The 11,986-nt window shown below is 41.9% G+C and overlaps 1 protein-coding gene across 1 annotated transcript; it reads left to right on the plus strand.

Moving 5' to 3' along the window:
• The first annotated feature begins 381 nt into the window (after window positions 1–381).
• Window positions 382–11,715, plus strand: LOC119452907 (probable ATP-dependent RNA helicase DDX47). The gene is made up of 11 exons (XM_037714864.2): window positions 382–527; window positions 704–797; window positions 1,689–1,877; window positions 2,408–2,479; window positions 4,610–4,800; window positions 5,539–5,655; window positions 6,244–6,390; window positions 6,626–6,702; window positions 7,962–8,093; window positions 9,866–9,995; window positions 11,505–11,715. The coding sequence occupies exons 1-11, from the start codon at window positions 438–440 to the stop codon at window positions 11,661–11,663; spliced, it is 1,398 nt and encodes a 465-aa protein (XP_037570792.1). The 5' UTR covers window positions 382–437; the 3' UTR covers window positions 11,664–11,715.
• Window positions 11,716–11,986: the final 271 nt, after the last annotated feature.

Raw genomic sequence — 11,986 nt, forward strand, 5'->3', positions numbered from 1 at the left:
TGCGTTTGCTGCACCTTGCACTAGTGCGATTCGGAAAGCAATATGCAAGTATTTTTCTTTTAAAAAGCACATTTTCACATCTTTACACAGTGGCGAAATTTTGCTTGTTACGCTTTGTAGTGCCACAACCGCTGGATCCAGTGGCCGGGGTGCGTAGTGCTTTCGAACCTGTTTCGAACTAAACGTTGCTTCCGAGATCGCCAAACGCTGGTGAGCGATTACCTCGGAGGTATCACTTGCTGCCTCAGAAGCAAGCCAACTTTTTCACGAGCTAAAATTAGTTGAAAATGCAGCGTTTATTCTACCGTGTAATTTTTTGAACATAGAAGTTGCATTTAAGCATGAGCACGACGTGAACGTTCAAGCCAAATGACGTCATACGTGAAGCAGTCTTCTGAAAAGCCAAGACATGCCATTGCAAGTTCCTCTAAACAAGTATGGCGGCGCCCACGGAGCTGGAAAATTCGACGGACGAAAAAGTAGAAAATGAGGACAAACCCGAGGAAAACGTTACCTTCAAGTCACTGGTAAGATGAAATGGAACATCTTTTGGAGGTGTATTATGAAGCCTAAGCTTTCTTGTTGTCTGGCTGTCCGCGTGATTTGTCGCATGTTTGCGCCAAGTCTTCCAACACGCGCCGTGAGCTTTTGATTCTATCACATTTGACACTTCTGTATCTTCTCTCTCTCGAAACCGTAACAGGGTGTCGTCGATGTACTATGCGAAGCCTGCGAACAGCTGAAATGGAAAACACCCACGAAAATCCAGCGAGAATCAATACCTCTCGCACTGCAAGGCAAGTTCCTGCTGTCATATTTTTCGCACGAACGGCCGTCTAGTTTGCAATCGAGACCACTATTATGTATGCTCAGATTTCCCAGTTGCAACGGCAGTTAGAACTTGTAGTCATGGCAATACATGCTCGGATTACGCCGTGCATGACGCCAAACTCTCTTGCAGAATTTTCACGTGTCTATCATGCCCCTTAAAAAAAAAAAAAAAAAAAAAAAAAAAAAAAAAAAAAAATTAAATTTGTGATTTCGCACAGAAGACACGATGCCTGTGAAGCATATGTAATATTCCGCGCCGTACTACTGTGTCGGGATTTTATGCGGCATATGAAATAGTTCTCGCGTCGGTAAAAAGTTGGAGGCTTTCGACTTGTCATTTATTTCAGGTCTGTAGCACCAATGGTTGGACCAATGTTACCCCATTCGGGAGACATTAAAGAAACAACTGAAACTAACGTTTGCGTACGATGTTTAAGGTAGCGAATGAAAGTGTCAGAATAACTATTGCTGCGATTATCCACCGTATTCCTTCCCTGCCTGCCACACTAGCTCAGTGGCTACGTAGTTCCCAGGTATGGCACGAGGTCGCGGCTTCGATTTCGGGCCGAATCCCAGACGGCCAAATTTAATCCGGAGCCCATCACCACGATGTCCATCAGTTTCTGGACAGTAAACACCTCAATTAGATTTTTTCTTTTTCTCCGTCTGTCAACGTTCTAGACCCCACCTTGTGTGTTTGAAAAGGATCGATGAAGTGGCAAAGTGATAAGCAAAAGGCTAATGTTGTAGTCATGATACACGCCGTACCGTAGGGCAGCGAGTGTGGATTGTTTTGCTCGTCTGCCGCTCCTAGAAGAAAGTGAACTTGCGTCAATAACACTTCTGGGAAACTGTAGGTCGCGATGTCATCGGCCTGGCAGAGACTGGCTCGGGCAAGACGGGGTCCTTTGCGCTGCCCATCCTGCAAGCGCTGCTGGAGACGCCGCAGCGCCTCTTCGCCCTCGTCCTAACGCCCACGCGGGAGCTGGCCTTCCAGATCTCCGAGCAGTTTGAAGCCCTCGGCGCCAGCATTGGTGTGAAGAGCGGTGAGCGTTGCGGCATGGGACTTTTAGTGGGCGTTGCTGGGAAGGCGGCACACCGTGTTGGTGGTCAGCCTCCCGAGTTCATCACACATTTTATTTATGTAGCAGTTGGGGCACTCATGTGCAGACAAAATGCAAACGTAATCATGCACGGAAGAATGTGATACAAATGAGCCTATTTACTATACAGCCAAATGAGTTCAGGGGTAATCCGAAAGGTGGAGGAATATTCATGAAAGTGTATTAGCATTGACTTAGCAAAAGAAACCCATATAAGTTTTCTTCGTGGATTTATGTTGCCTTCAAGTCAATGTCAACTTTTAGCGGCAATAATCACTTTGCAAGCAGGCTTCAAACCTTGATCGTAAATACAAACCAAGCAGTTTTATTGTTGAGACATCATTTTTTACTCGCTTTTCCTCAATATTTGTCATCATCTGTTCTGGCAGTTTGGATTTCCTAGAATAGTATTTTTTTCATGCTTTCTCTGTCTGTCAACCGATTGCTTTTAAACTTTTTTAACTGTTTTGCAGCTGTGATTGTGGGTGGCATAGACATGATGACCCAGGCACTGACACTTGCCAAGAAGCCTCACATCATAATAGGTGCGTCCACTGCTTACCTCCTTTATTGTTTTTCCTTGTTTCATGCTTAGTGCTGAAAAATGATAGTGCATCTTTTTTCCGATTTTATGTGGTAGTAGTGATACTCATAAATTTTGGTACCTACAAATGCAGTGCATATTTAGTTTCTTTAGTAGGTGTATTTTTCTCTACATTTGTTCTCGTTCGGTGCTTTCTGCTAAACTACTTTTTTTTGCCACTTCATAAATTGCACGCATTCTGCTTTGTGTTCTTCGGTTATTGCGGTTGAAAGTTTCAGCAGTTGATTAGCCTGAACTCCCATCTGGCCCTAACTGTTGCATGATCAAAAGTAATGTTTCTTGATTTCACTGTTCCATGTTCTCTATGCAAGCGACTACCTCAGTGGGGCCGGTCCATTCCAGCAACATACATTTTTGTATTTTCCAAGTTCTGCAAAGTACATAGGTTTTTAAAATTGAAATTATTCATTCCTTTTAATAACAACAAAAGGATGACCATAACAGAAGAATGGTTGTGAATAAGATGAGCACAGCTTTGGTTTCATGTTCATTCTTCAGAGTTGATTATCAACACTAATGTAAACATAAAGTTGACGGTTTGATGGAAGCATGTCTTGTTTGGAATAACTGTGACACAGATAAAGCCGGAGATGCTGACCATGGCTTCATTCCAATGGGGGCAAATATGCGAAAATCCTTATGTACGAAGCTTTATGAACATCAGCTGATAAAAATTAATCCAGAGTCCCTCCCTACCCCCCCTACAACGTCTTTCATGGCCTATGTGTTGCTTGGGAACATCGAACATCTTCAAACATAAATTAAAGCAGAAACTAAAGGATGTTTCATCTTCTGCAGCAAGAGCCTTGTTCATAATCATATCTCAACTTTCTAAAACTAAGAGCACATTATTTCCTTTATGTAAAATTTTTTGTCTTAGGCTGTGGACAGCTTTCTCGATTTTATTTGTATCAATGTAGGAATCCTCAAGGAAGATGCAGCCATATCTGCCTGTGTTCAGTTAGAATACTTAACAAGGTACTGATTTAGGCAAATTGGAATTCCTAATGTATGACAGAAAGGCATTTGGTTTAAATGTGCATGAGTGTGGCATATGTCCTCCTGATAGATAAAGGGCTTGTATTCTTGTCGCGTTCACGAGAATGATCTGTTATGTGATATTGGTTTTACTGTTCATCAAAATTTGTTACTGCTCATGTTCTTTCGTTTGGTTGATTGGTGGCTTTGTCTGTCTCAATACGACTGTGAATGTATATATGTCAATGTGTGTGTCCATGTTTTTGAACATGGACACACATTCAACAAAGGTTAGTCGAGTTAGTTATTAAACGTCGTTATTTAAAAAACTAAATGAGCAACAGAAAAAGGGGAGGAAAATAAAACGAGCTTACACAGAGCTTCAGGGCCCAGGTGTTAATTCATAACCATGGTTGCTCCTTATAAAACCAAGGAGGTGCAAGACGATGGGCTTGCTGTTCGACGTGTGCCGTTCTTTAAATATTAGTTGAAATACAGCGCTCTGTCTATGTGTTTGATCCTGTGATTTCTGTTTAATTCTGGGCTGAGAGCCTGCCATAGACTACTTAACTGTACTTTTCTGTGAGAATTTGGTGAAGCTGCGGCTGTGGAAGGTTGTGGGTTCAATTCCCACTGCCGCCGGGCACCCACCAGTTGTTGAGAATGGGTACAAGTGCTCCCCCGGCCTGGCACTCGACTATCTTCAGGGGTGATGTGCATGGGAAAGGAGCCTACGCCCTTAAATCCTGTTGAAACCCTTGTGAGCACAACTTTGAGATACTAGTTTGACCAGTAGACTTGTGAAAGGAGGTTGGGGTGCTCCCATGGCAATCTTTTCCCATGTGGTGCCCCAAATGCATTTATCAAGGTGGGGACGTTTTCGGGTTGGGGACAAACACCCCTTTCCAAGCATTGAGATCCCATAATTGTCGAGCACCAGGCTGGGAGTGCACTTGCACCTATTTTACCAGTAGGTACCCGGCGGCAGCACTTGCCTCTCACAGCCGCGGCGGATGCTCAGCAACAAGGCCGTCTGTGGTTGGTTATCAGTCATCTAACTAAAGATTTGTGTAATTTGCCTCCTTGCACCTAGCTACCCCTGGTCGTCTGGTAGACCACCTGGAAAACACAAAGGGCTTCAGCCTGAAGTCTCTCAAGTACTTGGTGATGGACGAGGCTGACCGCATCCTCAACATGGACTTCGAGGAAGAGGTCGACAAGATCCTGCGAGTGATCCCACGTGAGAGGCGCACCTACCTGTATTCGGCAACCATGACCAAGAAGGTCAGCCCCCAAAGTCTATGCTGATGACGAGTCGTTGCAGCAGGATCTCATTATGACAACACTACAATACTCCTTGTGTATCTGTTAGTCCCAAAGGAAATTATATTTTTATTATCGTGCTACGGTCGGTATAATGAACAACAAACCCATGAATAATGGTGTAGTCTATAATCCTTACTTTGCCATTGCTGTATATGCTAAAATAAGTGTTTAATATCTATTAAAAATAAAATTCAGATTTGTCACATTTTTGGGTACATCCATCGTTGCTCATAGAACAGGAGTTCCATATTTATTTTTGTATTGCCCTCAAAGCCAGGGGCATTGTAGAGGGGAAACACTGAAATTGGCCATAAAACAGGCCATAAAATTTGGTGTGAAACACCGAAATATCGGGCCATATTTTGTAGGGATTCATTTCACTCGATGCTAATTTTTCATCACCCATACCAATGAGTGGCCAATCGCAACGTTAGCAGGGGTGAGCCAATGATTAAGGGCAAATATAATTAAAAGAATGTTACAAAAAAATATGGCCCCTTGATCTTACATTTAATTTGGAAAGTGCATGCTTTCTTTTAGTTGTCTGTAACTTTGTGTTCGCCAAAGCTGAGCCTGTGCCACTGTGGTGCTGAATACTCGTGTGTTTCAGCACACACCTTTCTGTTTTCCTTTTGTGGCACACAGCTGTCACTGCATTCTATTAACATTGATTCCATTAACCTTGCAACATTGCAGGTCCAAAAGCTGCAGCGTGCATCGTTGCGTGACCCAGTCAAGGTCGAGGTCTCATCCAAGTACCAGACTGTGGAGAAGCTGATGCAGTACTACCTTTTCGTACCAGCAAAGTTCAAGGTAAGATTTCGTCCTCAGAGGAAACCTTAGCTTACATTCTTCCTACTTCCTACGGTGGGACTGCTTGCGTTGAAAAGAAACTCAAGTTGTAGTGACTGTTGGTGACATACAAGGGCAGAAAATTTTCAGAAAAACTGAAGCAACAACCTTGCAACTCTGCAAAAAGACAAAGAAAAAAAAAGAAAATTGGCAATTCTGCAGAAAAGCATCTGTTAGAAAGCATACAAAATGAGCTTTACTTTGATATAATTGAAATTGCATCAGAAAATGCAGCAATCCCTTGTGCCACAAAAAATATAATTATCAGAGAATACGGCTTCTTAGTGAGCAAGGCTTTTGCAAAACGTGTGTAAACAAATTACAGTAACTATTTCATGCTCTCATCGGTGGCTCCCAGCAGTATCTGCACAGGCTTTTACTTACTATTGCTTTTGGTACAGCTGCTGGCGATGTCTTTGCTTCGGCTAGTGCTACTGACCGTTGCGAATGTGGCCGGAAAGAAAACTAGCTGGAATATTGCTGCTATAAATGCTAGTGCATTTGACATAAGATGCGAGCTGATAAAGGAAACCCCCATGATGTGTGCAGGACGTGTATCTTGTCCACCTCCTCAACGAGCTGGCCGGGAACTCATTCATGGTGTTCTGCAGCACCTGTAGCAACACTCAGCGCACAGCGCTGCTGCTGCGAAACTTGGGCTTCACCGCTATCCCGCTCCACGGACAAATGGGACAGGTCAGTCATGTCACAAGTCTCTGCTAATCATTTTAGATTGGCTCTTTCTGTGTTGAGTCAGTTTCTGTTGACCTTCTGCCAAGGCACAGGTAGAACTGATTGTTCAAGAGCTTGGAATGCTACTTCTGGTTGTATGTCGAAATGTCCACTCTGTGTTTTGCTCTTGCAGATTTGTATTGCAAAATTCAAATACTATATATTAACATTTCTTTGCATTTGGTTGCTTCCAAACTAGGCCAAGCGTCTGGGTTCCCTTACAAAGTTCAAGTCGAAGAACAGGTCTATACTGATTGCTACTGACGTTGCAAGCAGGTTTGTGCTTTTCGATTGTTGTAGTTACACACTGTAGCTTCACTGTGATTAGAAACTAACTTATGCTAAATAACGGGAAAGGCTGGCTCGCAGTGTTACGTGTTCTGCAGTGAAATGTGCTGCATAAAACTGTCAGAGAGGAAAATGGTTTAAAGGAACCAGACTTGAGACATAGAGAGTGCTTTGCCCTATTTTGCAGCCCTTCATTCTAGTTTTTCAGCAGATTTATGTGGTAGCTACGTCATGTGAAGAGAAAGGTTTAGCTCATGGCCAACTAATTTTCTTATTGGGATCTATTTGGGATCTAGTATGTGTAAAACATCTACTCTCATTTGTGCAACTATTAAAGCAGTTATGAAATTTGTTTCACTTGAGAGAGAAAGCTAAATTCTACCATCTTTTTAAAGTGAAAGCTTGAAATCAGCAAACAAAAAACAAAAGTTAGAGCACCAAATTTATAACTTCATAACTCCACAATAGAAATAGCTACCACAGTTCTATAAAATGTATCTACGAGTGTTTTCCAAGGGAAAACAAATGGGAGTTAGTTCACAGATTAGGTTAAATTGTTATGTAATAATGTTGTTTGCGTAAGTTTTAGAAGGGTCCTACTTGCGATTAGTGGTATATTTCAGAGTGTTGTATGTTAATATTAACATTATCAGTCTTGAACATCTTAATTGAGGTAGTTTACAATACCGTAATAACTGTATTTATTTTGCTATTAGAGAATTGTAAAATTGATGCTTAATTTAAAATTAAAAGGTTCTGATCTTTAGCAACCTTTTAAAGACGTTAGCCAGAAATCTACTCCCAACATTTGGTAGGTTTGAATGTTCTTTTCTCAAATGCTAGTAAAAACTAATAAGAATCAGTTTAGTGAATGGTGAGCAAGATTATTTGTTAACTACGTATTTAGGTTCTCTAAATAGCAGAAACTTGTGACTCTGGCTACTGGTTAGTTTGACACAGCTTGTGACCGTAAACCAAGGCAAACAAATCGGCACTTTGTGGCGTGTCTCTTATGTCTTCATATTCTGTGTTGTTTACTGTCGCAATCCCTACAGAGTTTCCAAGTTCCTTTCCTCGTTGTTTTTGATATAACATTAACTGCTGCTCAGATTTTCTCATTTACATGGCATTGTGGTGGTGCAAAAGAAAAAAAATTGCAGCTGCTGCAGTAGTTGGGGTTGCTTGTAGACTCGGAAAATAGGATGTCCAGGCAGAGGGAGGATTGTGACCCAGTGACGCATTTGCAGAGGCTTGGACATTCCGCACGTGGACTGTGTGGTAAACTTTGACATCCCGTCACACTCCAAGGACTACATCCATCGGGTCGGACGAACAGCTCGGGCAGGCCGTTCTGGGAAGGCCATCACTTTTGTGACCCAGTGAGTCTTCACTTTGTGTTTGTAATCTGTGGCGGGCAGCTATCAGTGCTTGCTCATTATGAGTGCAAATAGTGGGCACATTTGGACTCGTGCAGCCATATTTGAATATATAATTCTCACTGCCTGTTTTTCCCTGTTTAGCTTAAGCTTATGTTAAGCTTAGTTATGAGGGAGGTTATGGGACAGAAACTTGGAAGGTTATGAAGAAGCTTGAGAACAAGTTAAGGACTGCACAAAGAGTGATGGAACGAAACATCTTAGGCCTAACGTTAAGAGACAGGAAGAGAGCGGTGGGGATCAGAGAGCTAACGGGGATAGCCGATATTCTAGTTGACATTAAGAGGAAAAAATGGAGCTGGGCAGGCCATGTGATGCATAGGATGGATAACCGGTGAACCATTAGAGTTACAGAATGGATACCAAGAGAAATTGGAGATTGCAGGGAGAGGCCTTCATCCTGCAGTAGACATAAATATAGGCTGATGATGATGATGAAGCTTAGTTATGTTTTTTATGTTAATTTGCCCTTCATGGTTGATGGTAGGAGGGCCAAAGAAATAATGGCCATGTGCTTAGATTTAGATGTATGCTGAAGGATCTTGCGTGGTAAAAATCATATGGCTTAAAGAGCGCAAAAAGATATGAAGAAACAACAAGACAGGTTGTTTCATATCATTTCATGTCTTGTACACCCTAACAAATATTAACCAATTAGCTCAGCAGTGAAATGGTAAAAGTGAATCTGTATTCCTTCACTACAGTGCCCCTACTTGCCCCTGCACACACATTGAACATAATAAACTTCAGGAATTTTTATTAACCATTTACGTGAATGATGACTGGTTTAAGCCAGTCTATTGTGAATTGGGAAGGAGGAACATTTGAGTTTCAGCATAGCTTGCTTTCTTGCAGCCATCTGGCTGCCCATCATAGCTGACTTTGCAACGCCATTGATGACTGAACATCTGCTAGCAAGATTTTAAATCTGTGGTCCTTAAACCTGGTGTCGACCTTGCAGTGCATGGTTTTCACATTGTGGATATTTCAGCAGTGTTGTCGTCAACCTGTGTTTTGGTTTATATACGTAATGTGAGGGCAATTCCCTGATTGTGCTTGATGACCAACCAAGCAGCATGAATTGGAGCATTCAGGCCGAGAAGCTGTCACAAAAAGGTTATCGGTGCGTGTCCTTGAAGTGTGAGCAGAGTGACATGCTTTGCTCGTGCAGTGTTGAGTTCTGCCTTTATGCAGAAGCCAGCACACTACTGTGCAATCGGCAGTGCACTTGTGTATGTCATCTACAGTTTGTTTATGTAAAAGATTTTTGTCTTTTGCATTTAAGCAGCCTTCTGCAAAACTGATAATAGTATTGAGACTTCTCATGTCATTGTAGAGTGCTTTATGCTCTTACACTGATAAGATACTGATCTGCATGAGCTCCAGCGAAATGAAAAAATTGTGCTTGCAAGGTGAGAGGGCGAAATCGGTGATAATGTAATTATTCCTGATAATGTAGGCTTCACATTCCAAGATAAGACTATCCCTGCCTGGGGATCGAAGCAGCCACCGCTACTCTTTTAGGGCAGTTTTTCTACCAGCTGAGCCTACTGAGAAAATATGAGATGGCAATGCAGTGACTAATTAGTCAATAAGATGTGAATATTTGCACCACAGTACAATCAAAATGCTCTGCATGAGAACAATCTGCACGATCAGTGTTTGTTGAGAGTTTTGAGTGACATCTTGCCTATGATCATGGTTGCATCATGAAGGTACGACGTGGAGCTGTACCAGCGCATTGAGCACCTGATTGGCAAGAAGCTACCCCTGTACGAGACAGTCGAGGAGGAAGTGATGGCGCTCGTAGAGCGGGTCACCGAAGCACAGCGGTTTGCCAAGATGGTGAGTCGGAACTGTTCACGCTGAGAACTCGTTTGGCAAGGTTCACATGTGGAGATTTACAGCACAACTTGTAACACGAGCTGAACGTAGCATTGAAAGGCTGTTGAAGTTATTTGCACAAACACTGTGGTGACTATCATTTGAAATAGATATGTACTCTCGTGAGGAATTCCACTTGTTGTGGGGAATATCGTTGACTTCCATATTAAAACAAGCGACACAATCACATGATGTTTTTTTGCATTGGACATTCCACTATCGGTGAAAAAAAAAAAAAAGGAAAGTGCGCTTTGTACCAGGGCTGTCGGAATGACATTATATCAAGAAAGGTAGCATTACACCTTTACTTCTTGCTTATTTCCTTGTTCTATCAACTGATGGTGTAAAATGCCATTATTAATTTGCTTTCTGCCCTGTCTAGCCTGTTAGTAGGTCCTTGTGAAATGTACTTTTACTGCAACAAAACTGAGCTTATCACTGACAGTGAATGTCCCATCACAGAGATTTTGGTGCGAATCTCTCTTATAGTGATAAACCACTGGCTCACTGGCACTCAGAGTTTATTGTGTCATCATGTGTTTTATTACCATGCTTAGATGCAGTACCAGCTTTTTTTTTTTTTCACGAACATAAATCAGAAGTACAATCGAACCTATATACAACGACATATTGGATCTAGGGAACTAAATCAGAAATGTGTCTCGTTAATGTCAGCATGTAGTGAATGTATGCTTATAACGAATATTGGATATAATGAATATTGGATATAATGAAAGTATTTTTTGTCGGATACGACTTCATTATAATGAGGTTTGACTGCATTTATTTATTTATTTATTTATTTATTTCTAGTACCTCAGAGGCCCCCCGAGGAAGGGTTTTACATGAGGAATGGGCTGTTTTCATACATTAGTTCTTCAATGATGCGTTTGAAGTGGCTTGGGTTTGATTGAAGCACGGTGTTGGCAGGGAGGTTATTCTAGTCCTTTCATGGTCTGGATGATAGATGAGGAAGCATGGGATACATTATGGGCCTTGGGGGGGGGGGGGGGGGGGGTACACGCTTTTGTCGTGATTGGTGTTTGAATAATCACAAAAAATAAATCGTACTGCATGGCTCTGCACAGATTCAAGCACGTTAATGTGGTTATGTAACGGAATAGAATTGAGCGAAAGAAATCTGTATATATTATACTGACCCTGTATTTGGAACAGTGGCTCTACTTATTGCCATGATCCTAAAGTTGCTCTTAGCATCCTTTCTCTGCAGCAGGCACCTCACCTTCATGGAATGGATGGTGCTGCTGTTTCTTTCACTGTGAGAACTTGTTTTCAGTTGAGCTTAAGTTATAGCTTTCTAGTGTTTTCAAGCTGACCTTCTCTTTTCTTTAAATATACATAGCTTCCTTGCTAGGGAGGTTGCCAACATTATATGTTATGTGTGTTGCCTACAAACGTTTTAGCTTAAGTTGGATTGACTTTTGATTCCATGAACATCTTGTACTGCAGGAGCTCAAGGAGCAGGAAGACAAGAAGAAAGGTGGCAGAAAGAGGAAAGCAGATGATGATGACGATGCGGATGACACAGAACAGGCATTCGGTGTTCATGATCGCATTGGGAAGAAGAACAAGAAGAATGCAGGTGGCTTCAAGAAAAGAAAGAAATAGCTGGCATAATAAATAACTAGAAATAAAATAACAGTCTCTCAATTTACCTTAAGCAGACTGTCATAGTGTCTTTTTATGTTCACAAGGAACAGACATGCGTGGGCAGGGCTGGGTGTTCTGTCCATCAGATAAAAAGAATACGCTAGTGCAAGGCCTGATTATTTGTTGTGATGCCGCCTGGTTGAGATGTTGATATGTAGAGTTAAAGGCAACCTGATTCTTTATCTACTTGTAATGAAATCGCAGCATATTTGTTGTCCCATAAACTTTGTAAAAACCGGTTTCGCTAAATCAGGGTTTGTGTGAACATGCCCCAAAACCTT

Source organism: Dermacentor silvarum, chromosome 5 (genome assembly GCF_013339745.2).
Source record: "Dermacentor silvarum isolate Dsil-2018 chromosome 5, BIME_Dsil_1.4, whole genome shotgun sequence".
Classification (NCBI taxonomy): Eukaryota; Metazoa; Arthropoda; class Arachnida; order Ixodida; family Ixodidae; genus Dermacentor; species Dermacentor silvarum.